The sequence below is a fragment of the Tasmannia lanceolata genome, unplaced genomic scaffold, assembly GCF_043159265.1.
Source record: "Tasmannia lanceolata isolate RefF3 unplaced genomic scaffold, GAP_Taslan_0.1 ptg001258l, whole genome shotgun sequence".
Taxonomy (NCBI): domain Eukaryota; kingdom Viridiplantae; phylum Streptophyta; class Magnoliopsida; order Canellales; family Winteraceae; genus Tasmannia; species Tasmannia lanceolata.
The window spans coordinates 4,383-31,766 of NW_027519918.1; the positions used below are offsets into that span (position 1 = coordinate 4,383).

General features: G+C 56.7%; 4 protein-coding genes across 4 annotated transcripts; 2 read left to right on the top strand and 2 right to left on the bottom strand.

The window, feature by feature from the left end:
* Window positions 1-350: 350 nt before the first annotated feature.
* LOC143869455 (uncharacterized) lies at window positions 351-7,966 on the bottom strand. Its single transcript, XM_077376264.1, has 10 exons — window positions 7,770-7,966; window positions 7,375-7,613; window positions 3,379-3,638; window positions 3,059-3,267; window positions 2,726-2,913; window positions 2,383-2,615; window positions 1,965-2,158; window positions 1,313-1,795; window positions 1,118-1,274; window positions 351-1,019 (listed from the first exon to the last, which is right to left on the bottom strand). Exons 1-10 carry the CDS (start codon window positions 7,964-7,966, stop codon window positions 351-353), a joined length of 2,829 nt encoding a protein of 942 aa, XP_077232379.1.
* Window positions 7,967-22,195: 14,229 nt separating this feature from the next.
* LOC143869456 (uncharacterized) lies at window positions 22,196-22,811 on the top strand. The gene is made up of 2 exons (XM_077376265.1): window positions 22,196-22,562; window positions 22,765-22,811. The coding sequence occupies exons 1-2, from the start codon at window positions 22,196-22,198 to the stop codon at window positions 22,809-22,811; spliced, it is 414 nt and encodes a 137-aa protein (XP_077232380.1).
* Window positions 22,812-22,884: 73 nt separating this feature from the next.
* On the bottom strand, window positions 22,885-23,595 carry LOC143869457 (uncharacterized). The gene has a single exon (XM_077376266.1). It carries the CDS (start codon window positions 23,593-23,595, stop codon window positions 22,885-22,887), a length of 711 nt encoding a protein of 236 aa, XP_077232381.1.
* Window positions 23,596-24,024: 429 nt separating this feature from the next.
* Window positions 24,025-26,955, top strand: LOC143869458 (uncharacterized). Its single transcript, XM_077376267.1, has one exon. The coding sequence runs from the start codon at window positions 24,025-24,027 to the stop codon at window positions 26,953-26,955; it is 2,931 nt and encodes a 976-aa protein (XP_077232382.1).
* The last annotated feature ends 429 nt before the right edge of the window (window positions 26,956-27,384 follow it).

The window sequence follows — 27,384 nt, forward strand, 5'->3', positions numbered from 1 at the left end:
GCCGCCGCCTGGGTTGAGCCCGCCGAGGTGGAGGGCGTGGCCGCCTGCTGGATGGCCAGCGGCGGCGCGGGCAGGTCGATGGAGCCGCCGCCGGCCGAGTACTGGGACTGCTGGCGCGAGTACCAGGAGCCGCGCGTGTCGGGCACGTCGCGTACCACGCAAATGTGGTCCGACTTCCGGGCGACGATCTCCACCCGGCTGCGCATGGGCGACGACAGCTGATCCAAACCGCGAGCGCCTTGGTAGGAGCCTCCACTGGATGGTCTAGCCGGAGTTTTTAGTGGCGAAGAGAGTCGAATGGTTAGCACCAAGCTCAAGGTCGCCGTGCGGAGCGAACCCCGAGGGTCAACTCACCTCTTGTCCATGTTGTCGAGCAGCGCCTGGTGGCCCTTGCCGCCCGGCCGGAAGTAGTTCTCGTCCACCTCGTCGTCGCGGCCGTCGGCCGAGGAGCGATTGGAGCTGGACTCGCCGTGCGGGTCCGCCTGGCCAATGTCCAGGAGGGACCTGGTGCTCGAGAGGGCGTGGTGGCCCTGGCCCGCCCCGCCCCGGAGGAGGTGCCCGCGCTGGTGGTGGGGCGTGGGTTTGCTGGCGGCGCCCGCCGCCGCCGAGGCGACCAGCTGGGACCAGCGGCTCTGTTTGCCCGCCAGGGAGCGCGCGATGCTGGGCACCACGCTACAGGTGGTGCCGGACCCGCCTTGGCCCTGCGAGCCGGCCGCGGAGGAGCCCGCCGCCGTTGAACCGCCCACCTCGGCGCCGGAGGGGACGGGCTGGTCGGCGAGCGAGCCGCTGACGGTTGGAATGGTGGGCGGGCCGCCGTGGCCCGCCTGCGGCACCTGGAGTGTGTTGGAGGAGCCCGACTGGGCGGGCAGGCCGATGGCGCCCGCATCGGAGGGCTTCCTGAACTTGGAAATCAGGCGTCTCACTATGTGGTCCTGGCTGAACTCTTGCTGCGGCTGGTTCTGTTGCATCTCGTCGAGTTCCTGCTCGTGCTTCAGGTCTGCCACCTTGCGGAAGATGATCTGCGGTTTGGGGTTCGGGGTTTGAGGTTTTGGGCGGGTAGTTGGTGCGGCTGGGCGGGCGAGTCAAATGGGCGCGGCCAGTTCAGATAAGGACTTACCCTGTTGCGCAAGTTGTAGGTGAGCACCAGGCGATTCGAAAAGGAGGTCCTAAATTGGCGGTGCGAGTTGAGGACCCGCATGAGGCCCTCGCGTTTAATCGCATGCAAATCACAATAGGTAAGCGCGCGCACGTTGGCCGTCGAGGTGTACTCGGGCATCTGGCTGTTGTCCTTGCCCTCGGGCTCGGGGTAGAGCAGAAGGCGTCGCCGAACACGTCGCCCTTGCCCAGGATGGCCACCACCTCCTCGTCCTGGATGACCTCCAGGGAGCCGCTCACCACGAAGCAGAGCGACTCTATCACCTCGCCCACGTGGTAGAGAAGGTCGCCGGGCGCGCTGTGGTCCATGACGAACTCGGTGGCGAGCGCGCGGAGACACCCGTCGCTGGCCAGCCGGAAGGCGGGATGCTCGTTGAACACCTTGCGGTTGAGGTGGACGCAAATGTCGGCGTTCATGTCCTTGGGCACATAGGAGAGCACCTTCTTGGAGTCGATGCCCTTGGTCATGGCCCAGGTGCTCACCACGTAGTCCATGACTCGTTCGCGCAGGGCGTTGGGCACCTCGTGGAGCTTCATGAACTCGCGCACGTTGTTAAGCATTTCGTGGTACCTGGCTGTGGCGGACATCATTTGTTGTATGATGGTGGTGACGTGTCCGAAAATGGTTGCGTACAGTAAGCTGCGGTGTGAGGGAAAAGGTTGACGAGAGAGTGAGTCAGTTGGTAGTACATCGGACATCGGACGTCGAACATCGAACATCGAACATCGGACGTCAGCCATCATACATTAAGCCGGCACAGGTGTCTCGAATGGGCGCAATCTTTGCGCGCCGCCACTTCCAGCGAAACTTACCTCCAATTATCATCATGATAATGGTGAACATTTTCTCGTTGTCCGTCTCGGGCGACACGTTGCCGAAGCCCACGCTGGTCATGCAGGTCATGGTGAAGTAGAGCGCCGATATGTACATCGTCCATTTGTTGGGGCCGCCCACTAATTCGCGCGGGAATGTCATGCTCCTGTTTATGGGCTCGAACGGGGCCTGGCGGTGTGACGAGGGGGGTGTGTGTGTCAGTGATTATGATGTCGTTGTCGTCGTTTCCGCCGCCGCTGTCGCTGTCGATGGTAGCAGCGGCCACGTCCGCGTCGTTGTTGCGGGTGCATAAAGGGAGTCGATGATGACATTCGGAGCGGCCGGACGTCATTAGTGTTTCCCCGCCGCCGCCGGCCGTTAAAAGAGCATGTAATTCTGGCAAACACACTCACCTGTGTCACATTTCCCAACTTCCACAGCCAACTGTGGCGAAGTCCATTCTCCGCGTCCGAGCGGCCGATGTGGTACCAGATGCAGGCCAGCCAGTGGGCCACGATCATGTAGAAGCAGATGAGCAGGATGAGCATCATGGTTCCGTACTCGATGTACCTGTCCACCTTGCGCACTACCCGGCCCAGCCGCAGGAGGCGCACCACCTTGAGGGCGCTGAAGAGCGAGCCGATGCCTTGTTGCTGTTTGGGTGGTTGGTTGCGAGTGGGTGCACGGGAGGGTCAGTTGGCGGGCGACTCGGTGAGCCTGACCTTGGGCTTCACTCGTGGAGGATGTGGCCACTACTTACGTCGTCGGCGCCGAACGCATTGAACACGTCGTAAGGCAAACAGGAGAGCAGGTCGATCACAAACCAAGTTTTAACATAATTTCGCTTAATTATCGCCGGGTCAGAGACGACCTCGCCGCCGGGCCCCACGAAAGTGGTGTGGAAGTTGAGCAAAATATCGATGGCAAACACAACGTCCACCACGCTAATTGATTATCATTTGGAGTGGAGGGAGTTAGTTGCTTGCCGAGAGCTGATAGCTGATGACCGAAAGCCGAACGCCGAGCGCCGAGCGCCGAACGCTGATGGCTAATGGCTAATGCATGCTCGCGGCCTTTTCGCCAACTCACCTGTCCACTATGAGCAGCATTCGGTCCTCGGTCGTCTTGTTGCGGAAGGCTACATTATACGGAACCATAATGGCCGTGTAGAAGGTTAATATGAGAATTATCCAGTCCCAAATGGCTTTGAACGCACAATAGTGCAGCAGTATGTGTGGCGGCGTTTTGGGCGCCTCTTGTCTGTATTGAGGTAAAATCTCTGGATTGAGGGTCATAAACTTCGGTTTGGTGGACGCATGATTGGTTAGTCGAATGGGCTGTACGATGGCGAACGATGGCGTACGATGGGTGCGAAACCCCCAGAACCGCCGAAAGCGAACCATACTCACGTGACCAAAATGTGATTGCCTAATGGTGGATTCTTGCGCTTTTATTACGGGTAAATTGGACGAGATTTGGGTCGATAGGGCCGAACGCGAGCGGGTTACCGTCCGAGCCAAGCGGGCAAATTTGCTTAGATTTTTGCTGGAATCATCTTCGATTGGGTTTTTAAGGGCGGTAATATCACGAAAGGTTAACAGAAACAAAACAACAATATTCTTCTCGTTCTTGATTGGCGCTATGTGGAGGAGTAACCAAATTGGATGGCCTGTTTGGTCCATTTCCGGCCGATCCGAGAGGAGGGAGGAGTTTAAATCGTGGAGGTTAGTTCATCCGAGTCTGATCGCGTAAGTCGTCCCGAAATAGCCGCGCTGGGGCGCAGCACTTGATTGATTGGACAATCACAATCACCGGCGCCATCATCATCGCGGCAAACATGCAGACGAGCGGAACACCCACATGCAAGGCCGAGGGGGGGGGGGCGAGAAACTCAACCTCCCCCCACCTCCCTGCAGAGCTGACCTCATCATCGGGAGAAGGACAAACAGACGAGCGAGTTTGTGTATAAGCACGAAATTGTGAACCTTAAATAATTTGCCCGATTTTTGTTTGGTTTTCCGGCGTCGAGCGCACGAGCGACTCGGCGGAAAACTAACACTTTCAGTTGGTTACATAATCGTAAAGCAGCGCAACTTCCGCCGGCCGACTTTGGGGCCGCCGTCGCCGCTCGTCACGTAGCGCCGAGCTTCTGATTGGACACAACACGGCGAGACTCGAGGCCAGCCGAGGGCAAACAGAGGCGAATTTAAATTTCAAAACAGACTCGAGCTCATCCCGAATGGCCACTGGCTTTGCGCGAGACTCTAGACTCCGGCCGGCCGAGTGTCTGGCGGCCGCCTAAGTCGGCGCGGCGCCTGGGGGCTGGTTGACAATTTGAAACTCGCGCGCTATCATGGCAGCGCCGGCGGAGGCCAGTGTCACGCTGTGCGCCGCGCCGAGCCGAGCCGCCACTTGATGATTCCGCCGAGCCACTCCGGCCAGAGAGCCGCGGGCGCGCCTCGAGATTTCGATGATTGCAGCCGGTGGGGCCTCAACAGGAAGAGGCGCCGCTTGATGGGCGGTTGGCGCGCGCGAGCAAGCGAGCGCCGATTGATTGATGGCCGCTCACCTGGGCGGCGGAGGGGCGAGGCGAGGCGAGGCGTTGCGCAAGACTGAGTGGCGGCGGCGGCCAATTTGTGTGCGCTCGGCGAGGCCGCCACTTCCGGCGCACGTTGAGCCGGCTGCAATTAGCGCGCCCAGGTGATCTAGATTCATAATTATATGTTTCGCTCCAAATATTTTTGAGCTGCAGTGGGGGCGCCGCCAAAGTGGTTAGTTTGTTTTGCCGCTGCTGGCCCCGCCGCCGCCGCCGCCGCCAATCGTCAATGACCCAAATTGGCGCCAGAAGTGGCAGCCAGCGGAAGTGGCACGACATTTGAATGCGCCTCGCCGGCCGGCCAGCTACGTGACGCCCAGCGGCGGCGTTGAGATTCTTTTGCTGGCCGCCACTTCCGGCCGCCAGTCTGTGGCGCGCACTCGAGTGGAGACTCGCGAGAAATCCGAGCCGAGCGCGCAAATGAGCGCCCGTGGGCGTGGCCGGGCTCAAATTAAGTTGGCCGACCGGGCGGATGGGCGGGCGGAAGACTCGGCGACTAGGCGACCAGGCGAGCGATTAAAACGTAAGCGAAATTAAAACTTACACACACACACATGGGAGAGAATTAACTCGCTCACGTGACTTTCGCAGGTAGGCGCTCGAGCAGTTGAGCTCTAACTCCCGGAACTGGAGCAACTCTTTGGCTACGTGAAGCCATTAGAGGCTCAGGGGGATTTGGGTGGCGCGCGCGGCCGCCAAGAGGCGGCGCCCCACGCGCGCGCGCCTGACCTCCCTAATTATCGGCTGCCCGCATCGGGCGGCCGAGCGAGTCCTCCGGGTCGCCACTTCCGGCCAACTGGAGCCGGCGACTTGTTACTCCGAGCGGAGGGCTCTTGTCGCGACCCCCAGAGGCTGGGGCGCCTTTGATTGATGCACCCGGCGGAAGGCGCTCGCACAAGTGGACACGTCGTCCGAGTGAGCGCACAAGCGGCTCCTCGGAGTCGTCGCCCTCGCGGCTGCGGTGGGCGCGACTCCGGGCCAAGTTAAAAGCCTGCTTTAAATCGTCAGTCTATTTCCGTCGCTGGCAGCAGTTTGGAGGGAGAACAACCACGACGACCATGATGATGATGTAACGGAGGCGCAATGGAGTTTTGTCTTCGCCTCGGCGAGGAGCTGAGTTATTATCCAGTCCACTCGGAGTTGCTTTGGCCCAAATGCGCCGGAAGTGGCGACCCATCCAATTTGGAGGAGAAAACTTTTGTGGCTTCTGGTGGCGCCGCCGCCGCCGCCGTCAAGCTCAATGTCATCGCAAAGGGAAGAACACACACAAAAGATTTAACTTTCGATTTGACGTTTGCTCGTCAGGCGGGCGGACGGAATTCGGCCGCACTGATGGGCGCCGTCCTGTTAACAAGCCGAAGCTCACCTGAGGGGCCGGCTTAAGTCGTCTTCGATCGCGCGCCCATTGAAAGGCCATTGAGGATCGCGGGGAGCCAAAGTCTTTGTGGAGTCGGCGAGTCGTCAAGTTGTTGTCGCTGGTGAGGCTGGCGACGTCGCCACCGACGACGACTTGCTAAGTCTTCCTCCCGTTCGGTCGCCATGAAAAATCGCTCACAGAGTTGAGCTCGCCAATTTGGGCCGGCGAGCGAGCGAACCAACGAACGATTTGAAGAGTAAATTGCGTAACACAATTGTGTCGTTATGGTTTTGAAGTGTGCGACAGGCGAAATGGAGGCGCCATTCTCTTATATAAAAGCGCCCGCCGCCGACACAATTGGCGCCGGCGACACACAAGTGCTTGTCGGTGCGTAATGAATTTGCAATCCTCATCGGCGCGTCGCGGGCGCCATAGTGCACGTAGAGGCCCGCTTACGTATCGTCGTCGGCCGGGCGGGCGGGCGCCTGTGTGCGCCAAATTTACGACCGAACTCGGGCGAGCTGGCCGCCGCCAGAGCTAAGAGGCAATTTGGTTTACTTTGCGTCAATTGTGCCGCCAGCGCCAAACCTGAAACCGAAAAAAGTGACCACAAGCCCGAAAAGCAACTTGACGTCTCGTCGTCGTCGTCCAATTGACACTTGTGAAGTGAGGAGAGAAAAGGTTTCCTCCTCCTCCTCCTCCTTCTTGCGCCCACTTCGGAGTCGGGACTTTGCAGTTCCGACTCGGCGCTGAGACTCGGGAAAGCGCGGCCACTTATTCAGTTCACGTACGCCGGACCAGCGAGCGAGTGGCCCCAACCCGAAGTTTGAATTTGGCGCCACTCCTCGTCCCACCTGACTTGGCGCTGCTGGTCGCCAGCTCATTCGCATAATCGAGACGCCCAAATTTGAATACCAAAGTGGCGCTCGCATTCGACTCGCCGTGAATTATGGCGACGAGGAGGACCACCAGCACGACGACGACGACGACGGCGACCAGCATGATGATGATGATGATGAATGACGATTAGGCTGTTGTCATTGTTGTCGCTGGTGGTGGCGGCGCCGCCGCCGCCGCTGCCGAGACACCAAAGTTCGAGTGGCGCACAATCAATCGGCCAGCTCAAAGCGCCGGAAGTGGCGGGCTGGCCAAGTGGACTCTTCATTGCATCAATTAACTGGCGGCGGTGGTGGCCGGCGCCTCAAGTGCCGCGCGATATGGGCGCGGGCGGCGTGTAAGTCCATCGGCAGTCCTAAGCCGGCTTAAGTTAAGCGATGTTGTTGTTGCCGGTGATCTATGGCTCTCGGCGGAACACCAACACACTCAATTAGCCCCCGAGCGGCGCATTGCCGCCGCCGGAAGTGGCGCCCCCACCAGATTTAATCTCATTAGCGGGGTGAATATTTAGTCTAGCCGCGATAATAATTAGCGGGTAGGCGGGCGGGCGGATACTCACGTGTTTGTGGCCAGATTTCTTGTAAAGCAAAATCTCAAAGTGATCCATCGAGTGGTTATCCAAGTTTTGCTCCACTTGGCTAATCGTTTGCTTATCAGTCAGCTCGCCGTACATGAAGCTGCAGCGACAGGACTTTTGCATCACTTCCGCCCGGTTGTAGCCGGAAATCTTGCAGAAGCTCTCGCTGCAGTAGACGATGGGGTAGTCGACGATTTGCGCATTGGCCAGGAGGAAACTGCAATCAGCTGCTCGGTTCGGTTGGGTTCGGTTTGTTGCGGGCGTCCGTGTGTGTGTGTGTTCGAGGTGGTGATTGGGATTATTAGATTAGATTAGCTATTTGCTTTTTGCATTTGTCTCGGCGTTCGCCTCTCGCTTTCGCTGCGGCGCTCACAGGTGTGCGACGCGCCGCTCGGACATGATGCGTTTCTCTCGTGCGGGCGCCGCCGCCCACTCCGCCAGGCGGCGCCGCGAGGGCGTGGAAAATATTGTTCCCGCCGGAGCGGCCGAAGCATCCGACCAGCCACCGCCGCCGCCGCCGCCTGATGATGAACCCCAAGTGAGTCGCCCTTTTTCCAATGGCGTGTACATAATCGAGCTCAAGTGTGTGTGTTTGTGTGTGTTCATCTCTCAACTTTGTGGGGGGTCAGCGCCACTTCCGGCGCCGATGGGCCACTCGTTAGCGGCGGGCCCGATGGAGCGGCGCGCCGGCCGCTAGGCGGCCGGTGCGTGAATCCAATCGCACAAAGTGGTTTGAATTGAATCTATTCATGCGCTTTGTAGTGCAGGTGCACGAGCTCCGGCCGCCGAACACAATGCAATTTGTTCTTTGCCGGCCAATCCAATCGATCTGGTGCAATTTGTTAGTTAGTCTTTATCCTCCGTCCGCAACGAGCGGCGGCGGCGGCGCTAGACGAGACACAGGTAGACTCGGCCAGGTGAGGGGAGGGGAGCACTAAACGCGATGAGCACGTCCATCTTGGAATGGTTTCCCTCATTGCACATTGTGTGCGGCCGCGCCGGGGCGAGCTTGCCGGCCGACGGCCGAAATCGTTAATATCACCGCCGCCGCCGACACAACGAGCGACTGGCCGGCGCGCGGAGAGTAAGAAGAATGTTAACGCGCCCGCCGAGTTCAATATAATAAAAAGGCAGGTAAAATTTACAATCTTTCGGCCCCTCCCGGAATTGCGCAATTCTGGAGGCCGGCGAATCTAATGGGCCAAGGAGGCGGCTAAAAGCAAAATTCACGATGTCGGCTAGACGGCAAATTACACACACACACACACGAGCACACACACACACATACACACACACATACTGGAAGCGCTAACAAATCGATCGATTTGCTTCGCCCCCCAACAATCTCTGAGGCCCCCCTCCCTCAGTCGACGGTCGACCGTCGACTCTCGAGAGTCTCGAGGAATGAGAATTCAAGTTTCGCGCGCTGAAAGTTCAATCGTGTAATTGGGGCCGGCAGGCAGCTCTTATGTACATAATTTGTTTTCCAATTTGCGCTCTATTCCCCGCGCGAAGGCCGCGACTTGTTGAGGCGGCCGCCTCGCGACGGAGCCCAAGTTCACTCGCGGCGACGCCTGCATATTCGGCCACCACTGGCCGCCGCCGCCGCCTCCTCCATCATCTCGTCTAAAATTCGCCCGGAGTCTGCGGATTTGCGGCCAGGTAAGCGATCCCAGGTTAGCGTTGCGCCACTCAGGCACCCGCCACTTCCGGCGCTTTGGGTGGCTTAACTGGTCGGCGTGAGCTGCCCAGCTGACCGGCGGAAGTTTCGCACCGACGCTGCGCAATGTGTTGCTGGTTGTCGTCGTCATCGTCGGTGGCGGCGTTGTCTTGTATTTGGACACAAAGCGGCCGATTGAGCCCCGATTTGTCTGGCAGTCAAACGGAAGCCAATGACAAATCGACTCGCCTCCGCGAAAGTGGCCGGCGCTGGAAATCCTAGTTGCGGCTGCTGCGGCGCCGGCAATTGAAAATGTCGCGGCTCAATTTTCGTGGCGCCGCCTCCGAGTCGCGGCTGTCATCGTGGCGGTCGAGCCGGCCGCCAGCCAGGCAGCTCGGCGTGGCGCCGCTGCAAATAGAAAGGAATTCAATTTGATACAACCACGACGACAAGCCAACGAATTGCCTTCCTCTCCTTCCGGCGGCCAAACCAAACTGAACGCTTCATTGAATTGAATTTAAATGGGCCCAAGTCGGCGGCCGGCGAGGCGCGCGCTTTTTGTTTGGCTGTTCGCCTCGCCTCGGCCGGCGGATTCCTCTAAACTAACCAAGGGCACCCCAAGGGCTTTGGCGCGCGCGATTCGTTCGCATGCGCATGCAGACGAGCTGCTCGCGCTGGCGCCAGGCGAGTGTATCCGCGGGATCAGCGCGCCCACCCCCCTAAGCCCGCCGACCGAGCGGCCGACCAGAGCAAACAAGCCGATGAATAGTCGCAGGTGAGCGGCGGTCTTGGGCGCCGGAAGTGGCGAGCCATCCTCCTGATTGGACTCGGCGGCGCGCGAGCTGAATTTCGCTGCGGCGGCGCCGGCGCTCACTAATCTGGCGCGCCGATCGATCTTGCGATGGGCGCGCGATAACCAGGCGGCGCGAGAACATCCCTCACCGTCGCTCGAGGAGGCGGAGGAGGCGGAGGAGGCGGAGGAGGCGGCCGCCCCACGTTAATGAGCCCCCGAGTTGCGCAACAAACTAACTGTTCGCCGATGATCTAGCCGGCCACTTGGCACTTCCGGCGGCGGCGGCCTGTTTACATCCATGATTGGCGCGCCCGGCTGGCATATACGTGCGAGTTGCGGCCACTCGGAGCCCCACAGCAGCAGCAGCCGCCGCCGACGCCGCCGCCGCCGCTTCCGCCCTCCTGAAGATTGAGAGATTACGACTGTAATTGCGGCGCCGTCGTCGCGCCGCCGCTGGCGCAGAGATGGGCGCTCCATTTAGCGCGAAACAAATTGAGCTCCCACCGCGAGGAGGAGGAGTCCACCTGTCTAGCCGGTCGGGACTTCAGAGCCTCGGCGCTGCTCACTGGAGAGTGACGCTGGCCAGCTGATGCGCGACGGCCCCGAGCGGAGGCGCGAGAAAGCAAAGCCGCCGACCACCAAGACATTAGCTAGATTGAATGCGCGCGCGTTAACCGGCCGGCCGGCGCATAGGGGCGAGTCGCGGCCGACATGTGCGCCTGTGCGCGCTCCCCCCGCCGCCGGGGCGCAATTAGCCGCTGCGTCCCCCGCGCGGCGAGTCAATTCATTACCATTATCGCCCGCCGCCGACGTTTCTTATAATGTGTGTGTTCGGCGGCGGCGGCGGCGGCGGCGGCCGCACAAGCGACAAAAATCATCATCATCAACTCGAGTGGGCGAGAGTCTAATTGTTGTGTCTGGTGCGACGCCACCGCCGCCGGAGTCGGAGGGGCGCTGCGTGGCGGCGCCTCTGCGGGGCGAAACTCGGGCGCGGGGCTCGCGTGCGCAGCGACAATCACCGGCCGGAGTGGGCTTTTGTCGCCGTCGGTGTCGGCGCTGGTGTTGGCGCCGCAGCCGCCGCCTAAGCCAGCGGGCGGCTGACGATTAGGTCCATTGCGTGGCGCTAGTTTGTAGCAAACTCCATCCTCCCTTTAAAGCCGCCCAGCCGAGCCGGCCGGAGGGGGCGGCGCCGCGGCCGGCGGGGGAGGCAGTCGAGTTGCGGTCGGAAGTGGCTCATTGTGTGCGCGAGCTGGAATCCTCGCGGGAATTCCTGGCGCCGTCATGATGACACAACAAAGGCGGCCACTGCCGCTGACATGGCCACCCGCGAGCGGCCGAGCTACCTGCGCTTAGATTACATAAACAAACGGCGACTTCCGGCGCCAGTTAGCAGCCAGCCGGCCGTTTGAATGTTTATTTGTTTAACTCTGCCCGGCGAGTCCCATTGTGCCGGCCGAGTGGGTTGAGTCTGGTGCTGGTTCGCTTGGCGCTGGCGCTGAGGCCACAGCCTCGCGGCCAGGCGAAACAAATTGAACCGGCGGAAGTGGGGCGCAGCCTCCAATTGACTGCTCAGGTGGCGCGCCGCTTATCTGGCTGATCTAATCTGCGCGGCGCCGGCCTCGCGGCTCTCGGCTTTTGGCGCCCAAAATAGCGGCGCAAATTAGTGGTTTTTGCCCGGCGCTTCAGAGTCGGTCGGCAAAAACTAATAGTCACTCGAATAGAGAGATCGCATCCGAGTGTCGCGTTGCCGCTCCTCGTCTGGCGGCGCCGGCGCTGCCTCAATGATTGACTCGCACGCAAGAGTGCCAATCGATCCTGGTGACACTCGAGCCGCGCTGATTGAGCCGCTTGGCGCGCCCGCCGCGAGCCGCTCTCTTGGCGGCCACTTTTTGCGGGCCGCCACACTTGCCGTTCGGCCGGAAGCGCGCGCCGGCCCGACAATTGACCCACAAAGGCGTCCGCCGCCACCACCTGACTTGCGATCAATCAATCGGGCATCCCATTGCTGCTCCTCATCCTCATCCTCATCGTCGGCGGCGGCGGCGGCGGCGGCTGCTGCTTGCGGTCTGAGCGGGCCAACCTGCTCATTAGAATGTGTGTTTATGTAGCTGGGAGTGCATTTATCGGATTTCCTCCCCCATTGTGAGCCTTTGTTGTGATTCGCGCGGCTTAGCCACTTCCGTTCCTTGTCTTGGCGCTGAGTGGCCGGCGCCTAGCGACACTCGAGTGGCGCCGCGCACCTCAGCGCGCGCGACTCTCCGGCCAAATTAACCGGCGCGCGGAGAGCACACACAAAGCGTGTGATGGATTAGAAGCCCTCGGAGGAGGAGCTAGAGCGAGGGGGGCGCCGAATAGAAGTGTAGCGGCAGTCAGCCAGCCAGCCAGCCAGCCAGCCAGCATGTGACAGCCAGCCAGCGCCGAGGCGCAACTGCCAAGACGACGACGCGAAAATCGCTCAGACCCGGCGCGCCGGAAGTGGGAGCCCAGCCGACTCCTCAGGTTTAAACTCTGGCTGGCTGGCGGTGCCGCCGCCAGCCACTGAGAGCGCCGCCGCCGCCGAAGCGCTCGGCGATGGAGACACAAAGGCGCGCCCAGTTACGTAAGCTGGCGCCGGGGCCCATCCATCCATTTGCTGTCAAATTTTGCTCGTTCGCCTTTCACTCGAGCGACCAGCGACCAGCAACCAGCGGCCAGCAACCAGCGGCCAGCATCCAGCGGCCGTGTTGTCGTGTCCTCCTCATCCGCCGGCAAAAAGAGCAAGCGACTCGGCCAGTTGAATCGAATCTGCCACATGCAGTCACTTTTAAGGATGTCGCCGGGCGACTTTCGCTCGCTTGGCGCCGCTCGCTAAGCAGCCAGTGGCCAGTGTGGCTGCTATCTGGGCCTCAAATCTGGCCGCTTGGCTGGACAAACATGAATCAATTTGGGCCATCGCGCGACTTGTTGTTGTTTCTGCTGCCGCGGCGGCGGTGGGCGTGGCCAGGCCAAGTCAATTGTCGCGCGGCGCCCGACGACACGACCGAGTGAGCGACGACTTTTGATTGCAACTCTCACTCGATCAAAGTGAAATTTGCGCGCCGGAGGGAGCGAGTTTAAATTGCAATTTAAACTGCACGCGCGCGCCGGCTCCCTCAAGTGGCTCATTGAATAGTCATTCCGCTTCAGTGGGCGGCGGCGGCGACGACAAGGACGCTGCGCCTCTCGCCGGCCAGGTGATTGCGGCCGCGGCATCGACGCACTCAAGTCGCCGGAAGTGGGCGCCGCATGTAGATGAGTTACAAGTTAACTCGCACGGAAGTCGGCGCCGCCCAGAGCGGCCAATCAAGTGCCCGCTAATCAGGCCGGCCGGCCAACCCCTCGCGTCGGGGGCGTGGCCGGAGTCGAGGCTCTTATAGAGGCGCTCCCGCCGCCAGGTGGACTTCGAGTGGCCGCCTGAGCAAACAGGGCGCCGGAACTGTGTATTGTTTTCGCCCCCGCGGACAAACAAGGGCGCCCTTAATCGTCGCGCGGATGTCGGCGGCTTACGTGCAAAGTAAACTCCCCCAGCAGAACACAACGACTGCGAGCGGCGCCAACCACTTGCGCGCGATATTGAAGCGCCGCGACGATAACTCAGCGGAGGCAATCATCAATAATTGTCTTCACGGACTTGGCGCCGGAAGTGAGCGGAGTCATATCTTGTGTTTGTCTAGGCGGTGGCGAGCAAACACGACTGCCCACTCCAGTGCATTAATTCCAATTTAATTTGGGCGCCGGCGCCGCCGAGGAGCGCGACTCGCACAAGTGAGCGCCCGCCGGAAGATTGATATTGAAACAAGAGGGCCAAACACTCTAAGACGCGCCGAGTGCGCCCGCATCGCCACCGAGGAGCAGCCGAGGGGCCGAGAAGAGAAATCAGCTTTGTGATTTCTTGACAGACTTGATTGGCTCGCTTTTCAGCCTGATGGAAACAATAATAACTCGGCCGGCCGCTTGTGGCTGGCGAGCTGGCTGGCAAGCTGGCTGGCAAGCGCGTGTATAACTCTGGCCGATGATTGGCCGCGGCCGCCAATCAGGTGGCCGCTCACCACCGAGGCGGCGGCCACTTTGCGCCGCCAACCGCACCAATCTGCGCCCCCTCCCTTGGCAGGCAGGTCACGTTGTTTTGACGCCACCGTCGCCGCCGCCGCCGCCGCCGGCAACTAGAGGCAAAACAACTGTGCGAGCGGCGCCCACTTCGGGCCAACGCGAGGTGTCATCGGGCGGCGAATCACAGGTTGCTGTAATCGACTCTCGGGGCTGCCGGCGAGTCCGCCAATTGAGTGGCCGCACTAACCTGCGGCCGTCAAGTGGCCGCTCGGAGGGGCCAATCAGGCGCTTCAATGGGGCCGACGCGCCTGCGGTCAGGGCGCTCCGGTTCGTTGGGCGCGCCCAGCCGAGGTGGCGCGCGAACCTTCCAGCCGGCCGGGTCGCTAGGTGCCCGCGTGCCCCGCTGAGTTTTCGACCCTCAGCGCAGCCCAACTCAACTCCACTGAACTCATCTCGAGCCAGCTCTATGCGATCGGCTGGCTGGCGCCAGTTTGTTACTCCCACGCGGCGAGCCGGCAATAAACTCGCACATGCACCTAGCGGCGGCAGCGGCCGCGGCCGCGTATGCAAAGCGGCAGCCAAAATCAATTTGCTCAATCGGCCGGCCCAATCGGTAGTTGCGCCCTTTTTGTCTAGTCGCCGCGCCCAACTGCGTCCCCCGCTGAGTCTTATCTGCGCTGGCCTCACTGATTCCGCATCTGACTCGCGGATTCTTATCTGGTTCACCAAGACAAATCCAATTTTCTCGCCCGGCTCCAGAGGCGACGAGCTGTCAGAGGCTCCTCCTCCTTTGCCGGCGACAACAACGACTACGAGGGGAGCCACTCCTCCCGGGCCGAGCGAGCCCACCAACTCCGAGCGCCCAGTGACCGCAGCACCTCGCCACTTCCGGCCAATTGGCGAGCGCTAATTGGCCGGCGTGACTAATGAATCCGCGCACTTCCGGCGGCCCGAGTGCTGGCCGCCAACACAGTCAGACGTCAGCCGCAGTTGGGGGGCGCCGGGCGGCGGGCGGCCAATTGCGTTTGTGTCGCGCCGAGGCGAGCGGCTCACAACTACGTGGCGCCGATTCTTTTGCATAAAAGCGGGGCGCCCCTCTCGGCCGGATGGTCTTGGAGGCGGCGCTGGAAATAATAACACATAACTGCTACCAGCGACGCCGGCGAATCCAGCGACGCCAACGATGATGATGATGATGATGATGATGGCGACGCTTGCGTAAGAGCCTCCGAGGGGGAGGAAGCGAATCCTCGGGGGGAGGGAAAGGGGGGAGAGGATGGCAGAAGTGGAATTGATATCATCATTATGCGACGACGACCAAGCGAGCAAAGAGCTTTGAACTTTGGCGCCACTAGACTGGAGTCAGCCTGATGGATGCCGGCGCGGATTCGCCCCCGAGTTGGCGCCGCTGTTTTCGTCATGCGTTTTGCAAATTTTACACCAAACTTGTAAGTGATGAAGTGAGCAGCTGAGCCAGCCGAGCGCCGCCCCAGAGGAATGGCTTTTTTGCGGCCGCAGCAACAGCGAGAACAATTTGCCTCTCGCGGGCGCCTTTTTACGTGGAACCAGCTCAACATGAATATCATCTTTTAGTCTCGCAATTCTGGCTAGAGTTCATTCCTTCGCCTAGCGCCGGGCGCCGGAAGTTGCGAGCGTCTGGAGAGTCGAAGTTCGGCGGCACGATTCTCCGCTCGTTATTACTGCGCAATTTGCTCCACTTTTCATCAGCGCCAACGCGACAGCCGCCTCCTCCTCCTCCGCCTCCCACTTTGCATTATTGCGTAACTTGCGGCGCTCTGGCCGCTTATTAAGTCGCGTATCACGAGCTGGCGGCGGGCGCACACGAGAGTGCCTCCCCCTCGGCGCCAACAAATCGCGCGCGGCCGACAAGAAGCTTGTAATTGTCGGCCTGGCCGTCGGCGCGCTGACGTCTGAGCGGCGACCTGCTGCTAATGGTCAAGTGGCAGGAGGGGCCGAGCTCGAATCTCGAATCAGAGGCGAGCGGGACAAAGCCGGCCGACCGACCGACCGACCGACCGACCGACCGACCGACCGACTGACCGATCGGCCGACCGACCGACCGACCGACCGACTGACCGACCGGCCGACCACTCAAAAGGATTGATTGAAATTGCGCGAGCGGCCGACTTGATTGCGTCATTTGGAGCTCCGCGCGATAAAATCGCTAATTGCACTCGAAAAAGCGCGCCGGCCAGCCGAGTCGCTAGGCGCGCGCTAGGCTCGCCGTCCAGCATGCGCGCGTGGCCATGGCCGAGTTTCAACCATGTTTTTCGGCGGCGCCGGCGACCGGCTCTGTGCATGCGACGCGGCGGCGAGTGGTGAGAGTTTTACACTTGACCGGATCGTTTTGTTGCGAGTCGACGGTGGCGGCGGCGGCGATGCGCGCACAATTGGCGTGCAGTTACACTTGCTGTCGCCGGTGGTCCAGTTTCGCTGGCTAGCCGGCCGCCGTGCGATGCGGCCACCGAGACCGCCGACCCATTGGGGTCAGGCGAACTGGCGGCGCCGCCGGGCCGCCGAGCCGGCGAAAGTTCTCCCCGAAAGCCCCAGAGTGGTGGCGCCACTTTTGTCGTCTCGCTATCACAGATTCCGATTAGCGAGCCTGCGGTGGTGCGCCCGCCTCCTCCGGGCGCATCCCGCGCGTTCGGCAAGCGCGAATCAATTTGGGGCCAGCCGGCGCGGCGCCCGCTCGCCCACTCGGCCAGAGTGGATCAGATTAGCGCGGCCAGGATCAGGTTAGTGTGCCGGCGCCGGTCAACGAGCGGAAAAATAATTGCTATGGCAACTTACGATAAGGAGGTGAGTCGCGCGCCGCCGGAAGTGGCCCACTGCAGCGGCCACTTCCGGCCGGCGGCGGCGGCCAGCGGGGCTATTGTTTATCAGCTTAGCTTTCGGGGTGGAAAGTCGCCAAGTCGCCAAGTCGGGCTGAAAAAGAGGGGAGCGCCGAGCGGCGCGGAGAGGCGGGCCAGGATTCGAAGGGTTGCGGCGCCACCGGCAGATTAGCCGCCACTGAAGCCGCCATTGAAGCCGCCGCCGCCACTGAACGGAGGCAGCACAAATTGGCGGGCCGACAGGCCCATTTGGCCGAGCGGCGCCAATGGCACGCAAATTGTCACCTGCGGCGGCCTCAAGGAAGCCGAGCCGAGCCGAGCCGAGGCGCCAGATAGGCGAGCCCGAAAACGCCCAACATTTGGCGCCGGCCGAAGGTTGGCGCCCAGCGCGAAATTAGAACGCAATTTATCTATTCATATAGCGGCGATGGCGGCGCTGGTGGCGGCGGCGGCAGTGGCGGCCACTCGGCGGCGCCGGCCGGGGGAAAAAGTCGGAAAGCTGCTCCCAAATTGAGCGGCTTAATAAGGGAGGCGAAACTTATTGAGTCGTCGTCGGCTGGGGCTGGTCAGTGGCTGCTCGGCGGCCGCCAGATTCGGACGCGACGCTGCCGGACGATTAGGCGCTTAGTCGGCTGCTCACTTGGCGCGCCCCTCCGCCGCCGCCGCCGCCGAGGCCACTTTGACGCGGCGGCGGCGCCAGCATGAGAGCGGCGCCACATCAATCGATTGGCCAGCGACATCACAATCAGCGCCTAGCGACCGGCGGCGCTAGAGACGCGACCTTCTGTCGCCTCGGGGACAGGAGGACCTCGCGCTGGCGGCTCTCTGGCCTCGAGTCGCCGGCAGGGTCGGCCGGCCGAGCGGATTAATTCACTATATCGGGCGCGCATATATTACACAGCCAGCGACTGACGTCGGAATCAATTGGCCGGCCGGCCGGCCGGCTGGGCGCCGACCTGCCTCCGCCGGCCAATGACAACTCGTCAGGTCGGCGGAAGTGAGGAGCCTCGGCGAATGTGTTTACTAAGCAAGAAAAATATTATCAACTTGGGCTGGATTTCTGCTCCGAGCGGGAGGGGGCGGCGCCACTATTATCGTTGTCGTCATCTCTGGCGGCTCTCATCTGGAGGAGCCGCCAGAAGCGACTACAATGTCGCCCATTTGTTTGCTCGCCGCTCATAACGTCGTCGTGGCGCCGTCGAGTTCGCACACAAATAAACTCGCTAGTCGCTACTTTACGTCGTCGTGGACGTCGCGGACGACAACAACAATAATAACAACAATCGCCGCATCCTCTTGTTGTCTCGTCCAGCAGTTTGCCCCTCAAACGCCAATTGACCGACTCTAGCCGACCCGACTCGCCAAAGCTCGAGCTCAAGCTCAAGCTCAAGAGGATCTCCCAGTGGCGCCAGAGACAGCCAGTCGAACGCGCGAGCCACCCGGCCAGCAAAGTCGACACTTTTTGCACTGCCTCCGCCACCGGAAGCGGCCCGCCGCCCCCGAAGAAGCGTGGGGGCGTGCGCACCAATTAGACGGCCGGCTCAAGTGGGCGCCGGCCTGAGGGGGAGCAAATATTTCCGCGCTTGCGACTCGCGAGCGGCGCCTGCGAGCAGGACAAACAATGAATTTTGTTACACCAAATCGAGCGTTTGTTTTGCTAAACAAACAAGCTAATCGTCGACTCCAGCGGCGGCGACGTCGTCACGGCGCTCGCAACTTCAACTTCAACTCCAAGTCCGAGTGCGAGTGCGAGTTCGCGCAGACGCCCGCCAAGACCGGCGCGCCTAGACCATCAAGGGAGCTACTTACGCAACGAATTGTAGCGCCTGATTATGATCTCCAAAAAGGTGTTTTGAGGTGCCACCAGCCCGCGCCGGTTGGTGGGCATTTTTGCATTCCCTCTGGGGGACTCGACTCTTGTTGTTAGTGGTGGTGTTCTCTTGCTTTGCCTTGCCTCTCAGTGGGCGCTTCTCTCTTGGTGGCGTCTTGGTGGTTGGGTTTGTTGTTAGTGTGTCTCGTGTGCTTGAGAGTATCAGTGTGTCCGGCCGACGCGTCATTCGTGAACAACTTCATTGAGCAACAAGGCGAACCTAAACGACTTCGACGACGACAAGCTCATCAGCGTCAGCATCAACAACGTCAACCAAGACCACGATGACAACATGACTTTTCCTTTCTTCGCGAAAAACTTGTTGAAAATTTTACTCAAATTTGCGCCTTCCTCTTGGTGTAAACGATCTTTTTGTTGCGCTTGCGGCCGCCGATGCTCATGCTGCTGCTGCTGCTGCTTCTGCTGCTTCTGTTTCTGCTGACGACGGCGAAGATTCATCTTGAACTTGTTGTGTGGTTTAATTCAGCCGCCTCAAGTGATAGCCCCGCCGCCGAAGCCTCGACGAGGCTGAGCACATGCTTGCTGTTGCGGCGGCGGCAGCGGCGGCGACGATGAGGCCAAGTGGAGTAGTAAGTGTCGGTTGGTTGCGAGCGGCGCCTAGCGACTTGCGAGCCTCGCAGAGTTAAGATCCTCTCAGCTTCCTCTCACTTTCTACACTTCATTTCAAATTTGCTACTAACAAACTCTCACGTCCATCCGTCCAACAGAGCGACCGAACGACGACCGACGACCGACCGGCAGACAGACCGAGCGTCTCAATGAGGGGAAATGAACACTAACTCACTCGCTCGCTGGCTCTCACACGGCAGCTTGACGAGACGACGGCACGACGAGATGGGATGAGATGAGATGAGATGAGACGAGATGAGATGAGATCGGATGAGATTCTGGCGCCGACTGACTGCTACTGAGCGGAGGCCGCCGGTCGCTATGCGCCGCCTCTAGCGCCGTTCGCGCTCGCACAGTCCAGTGCGCAACGCATTGCGCAGCGGCCCAGCTCGCCCAGAGCTATAGCGACGGCGGCACCGGCGGCGGCGGCGCCACGACGACGACTAGGTGTGTAGCTATCCACATCATCAAATCCATCCATTCAAACACTCAGCCGGAGAAACGCACCGCAAAGTCGCCGAGAGGCAGCCAGGACGGAAGGAAGGGAGGAAGCGAGCGAGCAAGTCTATTTGCGTGTATCCATTACTCCCATTCCCTCTAGTGGCTCCCAAATTACACACTCACAGGCGCCCGAGGAGGAGGAAGACGACGATGAAGAGGCCAACTCTCGGCGACGCCGCGAATATTGTGTTTCCTCGGCCCCGACGGCCGCAACGTTTCGCCGTGATACTCGAGCTCGGGCGCGAGGGGCGAGTCGCTGGCAAGCGCTCGTTTGCGTGTGGTGTCGCCTTTGGCCGCCCCCTCGCCTCTAGTGTTTCCCATATAAGTACACCACTTGACGAAGGCGCCACCAAGAGGTTGTTGCTGCTGCTGCTCGCGGGCGTCGAGGCGACAACAGCAGTAGGGCTCATGGTGACAACGCCAACAGCAACAACTCACTTAGCAAGAGAAAGTTCAACTCGCGTCTAGAGCGCCGATAAACAACAAGTGGTTTTTTCTTTAATTACACAACTCGCTGAAGGCGCCGCAGAGGCGAAATTCCTCCTCGCAAATGGTGCAGAACATTCGCTGCGGCAGCGCGGGCGTGGCTACGGGATTGAAGGGGCGTGAGAGTTGGCTCCGAATAATGAACTCCTTCACGGAGGGCTTCTGTCGCTTGAAGTCTCGGTAGATTTCGTTCAGCGATATCGGCTGCCGGTTCCTCCTCAGTTGGCCCGCAATTTCGTCTAGCGCGTCAGGGTCACCGAACAGCTCGGCGGCCTGAAGAACATGAGGGCCAGCAGCTTTCGTATGCTATCACTGGGGCTCCTCGAGACGATCACCTCGGGCTGGCTGGCCAACTCGTAGGAGATCCTCAGGCACCTTTGGTCGAGCTCCTCGCGGCTACAATCGGTGAAGGCCTGGCCGGCGTCGAGCTTGTCGTAGGCAAAGTCGAGTGCCTTCTTCAGGAGCTCGTACACTGCCTGAGTCTCGTGCACCATCTTGATATTGCAATTGTCACTTGTTACGCAACGCACCGTCCAAACGGGCGCCTCGGCCGGGTCCAGGTCGCTGTGCACCTGCGAGTCGGTTATCACCTTGTCCGACATGGGCGGCCACAGGGCGGCCACGTGCAGGAAGCGCAGGATCTTGAAGGCGTGCGGGTCGCAATCCTCGAGAGCCTCAGTGATCTGCTCGAATGTGGCACCACTTCTCAGGTCTTGGCCGACTCTCGAGTCCTTCCTGACCTTCGACTTTTTGGCCGACGTCATCCTGACCAGCTCCTCCTGGGTGGCCCCACTTCCGTCCTCGTCCTCGTGTTCGATTCCCTCGAACACCTCGCGAGGATTGACAAACAAATCGAAGCTGCTCAGGCAATAGTTCAGTCTGATTGTGGCAGTGATCGGGTCGTTCAAGTTGCAGCTAACCTTCTCGCGAAACATGCCGATCAACTCGGACATGTAGCTGTACTGTTTCAAGTTTTGCTTGAAGTACACCATCTCGTACATGGTTCGAATGTTCAGGTGCTCCGAGACGCCCTGGTAAAAGTGGTTCTTCGGGTTGTGGATCTGAACGAATATTGGAATATGACAGTCCACGTTGGCCAGCGCAATGCTTGCCGAACTCTGCACCAGCTTGCACTTGTCCTCGGAGACGATTGTGTCCCCTCGTGGCGATATGATTAGAAACCTCCTTAAATTATACCATCTAACTAGACAGTGCGCCTTTGAGGCAAAGTCGTTTGAGGTTGAATTGAGATCTCTCAAACATTCGGGCATATCCTCGGGCAACTCGTATTCGCCATGTTCCTTCTCATCCTCCTTGGGAATGGCGAAAATTGGCTTTGATTTGCTCGCCTTGTCGTCGTCATCGTCATCGTTCTCATTCTCCTCCTTTGCTGCTCTCGATTTTAACTCGCGTTCTTGCTCCAATTTGGCCCTCAGGGAAGAGTCGTCGAGGTATTGATACCTCAGATCGAAGGTTACATTGCCAAATTTTAACACGTCATGCTCCTCGTGCCACAAACTTCGTGACACAAGTCCCGCTGGCAGTTCGCAATAAGAATCGATACTATCCGATTGCTTATTGAGCTTCCAATCTGTTAGGATTTCCTCGAGGTTTGCAATAAATCTCTCCCAGTCCGAGGCGGTTGTGTGGTCTGTGATTTCGAATACACCACTCCCTCTAATCAATTGGTCTGCCATAATATTCTATAATTTGGTCATATTGAGTACTAATAATCTCTATTTGTGGATAGATAAACGAATAGATCAATCGAGGAGACTGAAGCAATGTTCAAATTCTGAGGCGCATAAATTCCGCGCACATTGAAAAAACATTTCCACCTGATCGTTCAAATTCCAATGTTTACATATTTGATACGTGTATTCTTGAACCACATTGTGCATTATTAAACCAATTATTCCAATAGTCTCTATGATTCAACATGGCCGACGCAACAACAGAGAAGAAACCCAACATTCTATATCCAGCCTACATAAACAAGAATAAGACTGTTGCTAGAGGTAGAAGAATACCCCTCCAGCATGCGGTCGCCGACCCGAAACCCAATGAAGTTGTTGATGCCCTATTCTCTCTGAAAGGATTCCAAGCTGCCGCTGAAGGAAAGAAATATTGCCGGGAGAAAGACAAGGAGGCTGTGCCGTGGAGAATTAAGTATACCAATACCAACCCCTCCAAAAACAATCTCAAAAATAAACGTGAAATCATGGTTGCTTGCGCAAAGAGGATCAACGAAGTCAGAGCCAAATCTGGTCCAGCTCCGGGCCAATCTGGTGATGGCCAGTCCTCAGGTAAACATAAGAAGAAGAACAAATAAACTCTAAGCATTGAATCTATAAATGATGGGGAAACCAAGTAGATGTGAATAATCTCTGAGATCGACAGTTCGCATTGTCATCATAAGCTGAATTATCAGTAGAGGGAATTATCTTGTCTTAGTTTGCACTTCGTCGCTTGACCATTTAATGAGATTTGTCGCTTCTAGATGACCAGGATGTCACATAGGCGCCATCTCTTCAATTGATGTTCCTGCTCGATAGGGGCTTTCAAATCTTGTTCCTCTAATCTAGCTAAATATGTACATCATTTAATACCAAATTATTGCTATTCGCATCAAGGCAATGCTGATTGGTGCTCTGTAATCTCAAGCATTTCCCATTCCGCCTTGAAGGCTGGCTTCGGATCGGCTGGCATGGACATGGCGGCACCTGACATTTGGTCCTGCATCCCTTTAGTGTGGTCGGCTGAGTTGTTCTCGCCCAAGACTAGAGTGTAAATACCACGCAAGCCGAAAACGTTCAGGAAATACCAAGAGGCCGAGCTAACCCAACTGGAATTCAAAGAAGCCAACTCAATTCCACGCTGTAACATGGGCTTGAATCTGAGTGTCAGAGGGAAGGGCACCCTAGTGGTTACAAAGCCTGAGAATGTCCAATTGATCCAGCCAGCAATCAGAATTGTGGGCAACATGTTGGTTAAATTGCTCTTCAACATGTCTGACATCATCGATGGATCACTCATCGGGTTAGGTTGCACACTTGGACGATTTTTGGCCACAGTTATGTAGCCAGTTTCAGCGTTGTTGAAGAAATGTCGTCTCATTAAGTAGGAATTTTTAGGTAAATATTTCCCATTTTCTCTGAGTAATCTTGCCCTCATTAGTGCTTGAGAATCTTGAATTTGTTGCAATTCCACCTTCTTAGTCGACATCAACAGAATAGTTACGTAATTCCTTAAAACTCCTACTAGAAACGTAATCATCACAATGGGTAAAAACACCCATAATCTAATATCTGGGTCGATCAATAGATCTGACTTCAGCATTTTGAATATCAGTATAAATCCTTTTAATACGTTTGAACAAGTCTAGTCTTTTGAGTGAAAGATTAATTATTCAATTTGATTACAACCTAACCAATAATATTCATCGAAGATCCTAACTCGATGATTTAAATCTAATTCTCACCAAAGAGGATGAGAATATTGGTAGGATCTCTCGTTAATACATGTGACGTTGGTTCGACGTGCTGTATGACAGTCATCGTTCAACGAACGCTCCAGCACTTTTTACTGCAGTATCATTCCGATCTTACAAGTTCGCGGTATTTTTCGTGCAAGCTCTTGTTTTGACAGCCTATTCTCGCATAAAATCACTGAAAGTAGTGGCAAAATCCCACGAACCATTCGTTTATTTTCCATGAGGAATCATATTTTTATATTTTATTAGAATCTTTATATCAATTATGAACTATTATGTCTGAAACTAACAACACTACCTTATTAGAGGACTCCTCCGATGAAATTGACGAGCCAAAGCTATCATATGAGAGAATATTGAACGATTTAGCAAACATTATCAGAACTGACTCAATAACGAGCTCATGCTTGCATAGTAAATTTTTTGCAATTGGCACTCTATACGGTCGAATCCATGTATTCGACCATCAAGGAAACAAGGTCCATGGACAGGACCTATGTGTCCACCTGAAGTCAGTTTCGTGTATTAGTATCGATGAAAAGGGTGAATATCTGGTCAGTTGCAGTAGTGATAGATTGGTTGTCTATGGCTTGTGCGATAGTGAACACAACTTTGTATTAATGCCCGACAAGCCGATGAATGTTGTCGCAATAGACCCTAATTTTCACTGCGCCGGTAGTGGACGAAGATTTGTTGCCGGCGACGACCGGGTTGTGCTATACGAAAGAGGATTTTTAGCTAGGTATAAATCAACAGTTTTGCAAACCAAAGAACAAAAAGTTCGGACCCTCTCATGGAAGGGCCAGTTTATAGCTTGGGCCACTGACTTATCGGTGCAAATATTCGATATCGAACAAAGAGCAATAATAACACGTATTAAACGCGAAAGCGACCTCGATGGTTCAGATCCGTGCCAATTTTCATGGAAAGATAAGCGAACACTCCTTATTGGTTGGGGAAACACCGTCAAAGTTTGCCTTATCAAGGAACGATCTCACGAAATATTAAATGATACACAACTCAAGGAATTGCCTAGGAAATATGTCGAAATTGTATCCATGTTCGAGACGGATTTTACTGTTTGCGGACTGTCACCATTCAGTGATTCCTTATTGACATTATCAATTAATTACCCAGATGGAAGACAACGAAGATTGTCCCGTGATACTCAATCGAGCTGTGATTCATCCTTAACCTCAATACCATCATCAAATGCTTCGTCGGATACGACCCATAACTATAGCATGACGCAATCCTCTGAGATATCAAGCTCCTCAGCCAATCAACAAGCGTCGACGATCAACTCCACCACAAGTGAATCCTTAATTAGACCTCAAGTGCACATTTTAGACACCTATTCCAATAGTTACAATGAAGTCTCCAAGGATGTGTTGACCCCAAACGGTTGCCTATCCTCACCTCCAAAGAAAACCTATCCCACAAATCATCAGCATCCAGGTGGGAAGAGTTTCCCATACAATTTGTTAAGCTTGCACAATGAGGGTATCTACTTCATTGTATGTCCAAAGGATGTCATATCAGCAAAACCTCGTGATAACGACGATCATATCGATTGGCTTATACAACATTCCATGATCAAGGAATGCTATCAATTTGCCAAGGAAAAAGCATCCGATCTCAATAGACACTCCTTGCGAGAGGTCGAAGAAATATATGTAAGTCAACTATTAGATAAAGCAACTCCGGAGAGTTATAGTGAGGCAGCTAGGCTATGTGTTTCCATCTGTGGAAAGAATCAAAAATCTTGGGACGATGAGATCCACAAGTTTTGCCACTTGAATCAACTGAAACACCTATTACCCTATCTACCCAAGAATTTGAATGGATTCCACCTGAAGGAGGAGAGTTACAATTTTATACTGAATGAATTCCTTAAAAACGATTCAGTAAGCTTCTTCAGGGCGATAAAAGAAATTCCGTGCCAATTGTACACACTGCAAACAATGACGGATCAAGTTATCAAAAACTTATCCAATGATCCCAAAAACTTAGTATTAAATGAGGCGCTGGCCGAACTCTACACTCAAATGGGGAGCTTCGAGGATGCTGTAAACATTTATCTAGACTACAACGACAAGACTAGGATATTCTCACTGATCAGGAACAACAACTTGGTGAACATATTGCGCGATAGGGTCGATAGACTAATGCAAATAGACGCCAACGAAACGTCCCAGTTGTTAGTCGAGAACATCGAAACAATACCAATGAGGGATGTAGTGGCTCGTCTGGAGCGCGACAAGTCTCAAAGGTACCTCGTCTCCTATTTGCACAGGTTGGTTCTCAAGGATCCAGATTCATGCGTCGAGTATCATGATTTGATGGTTCGGCTATACGCGCAACATCAACGAGAATCACTGCTGAGCTTCCTGAAGTTATCAACCGATTATCGTCTTGAGGGGGCCCTCGAGGTTTGCAAGGGGGCCAACATGATCAAGGAGGTCGTGTTCCTTTACGGTAGGATGGGCGATTTGCGTACAGCTTTGAAATACATCATGGAATCTCAGGACAACATCAACGAGTCGATAGAGTTTTGCAAGGAGCACCAAGATTCCGAGCTTTGGAAGGACTTGATTGCCCATTCGATGGCTAGGCCAGAATACATCGGCGAACTGCTGAAGAATATTGGAACCGACATTAGTGATCCAAAGGAGCTTATCGATAGGATTCCAAATGGGTGTGAGATCGAGGGACTGATGCCAGCATTAGTTAAAATCTTGCGCGATTATCAGTTGCAAATCTCGTTGGAGCGGAGCTGTCGTGACTTGATGGCTAGAGATTGCTTCGCCCTTCTGGAGAAACAAATTCGCTGCCAAACTCAGGGCATTGGCATCAAGGCGGACCGATTGTGCGACCATTGCAATCAATCCTTGTTCTCCGACGCCCTCGTGGACAACCTTAGTCAGACTAGGTCAGTTGGAACCGAGGGGTCGGGCAGCGCCACAGGCGGCGGAAGTGTCAATCTAATCAGCGGAACCACGAGCTCAAGGTCGAACCAGCAATCGGGTTCCGGCGGGAACTCGCTAAACGATCTGGTTGTATTCGGCTGTCACCATGTGTTCCACGAGGAGTGCTGCACTGATTCGACTGCCACGACCCTGATAGACGCTGACATGTCCACCAAGATGCTCACTTGTCGAGTTTGTATGCTTGAGAAAGACTATGACGGCCAATTAAATAACTAAGTTCATCGAGGTGGGACTATCGGCTCCATTCCAATTAACATCTTACGGCCGGTGTCAGCTTTAGTCTGGTAATGAGGATGAGCCTAGCTAGACGGTGCTAATGAAATTGGTTGCTACTGCAAGAAGTTCAATTTGCCTCAAATTGGATTATCGTCTCCTCAATACATCAGATGAATAGTCAATTGAATTATTATGACGAGGACGGCGTCGACCGTCCCACTCCCTTGTTGCAATACTTTTCAACTTGTCTCTGGTGACTGGTAGATGGTTGTTGTTTGCAATTGTGTGCCATTGTGTTAGAGGCTCTCTTGGAGCAAACTATCGAACTCTGTGACTAAATTGTATTGTTGATCTTCATCATAATGTCTATTTGCGATTTGTCATCCGCTAACTAATAGCCTAAGCGACTGATGAACTCCACCCACTTCG

What these genes read in the sequence shown, in the direction of transcription:
- LOC143869455 (XM_077376264.1), bottom strand. Translation starts at nt 7,966, where the DNA reads ATGTACACGCCATTGGAAAAAGGGCGACTCACTTGGGGTTCATCATCA. An exon ending in ATGATGATAATTGGAGGTAA is followed by an intron (nt 1,796 to 1,964) that starts GTTTCGCTGGAA and finishes CTCACACCGCAG; the next exon opens with CTTACTGTACGCAACCATTT. An exon ending in GTGTTCGGCGACGCCTTCTG is followed by an intron (nt 1,275 to 1,312) that starts CTCTACCCCGAG and finishes CAACAGCCAGAT; the next exon opens with GCCCGAGTACACCTCGACGG.
- LOC143869456 (XM_077376265.1), top strand. Translation starts at nt 22,196, where the DNA reads ATGGCCGACGCAACAACAGAGAAGAAACCCAACATTCTATATCCAGCC. An exon ending in TGGTGATGGCCAGTCCTCAG is followed by an intron (nt 22,563 to 22,764) that starts GTAAACATAAGA and finishes CTAGATGACCAG; the next exon opens with GATGTCACATAGGCGCCATC.
- LOC143869457 (XM_077376266.1), bottom strand. Translation starts at nt 23,595, where the DNA reads ATGCTGAAGTCAGATCTATTGATCGACCCAGATATTAGATTATGGGTG.
- LOC143869458 (XM_077376267.1), top strand. Translation starts at nt 24,025, where the DNA reads ATGTCTGAAACTAACAACACTACCTTATTAGAGGACTCCTCCGATGAA.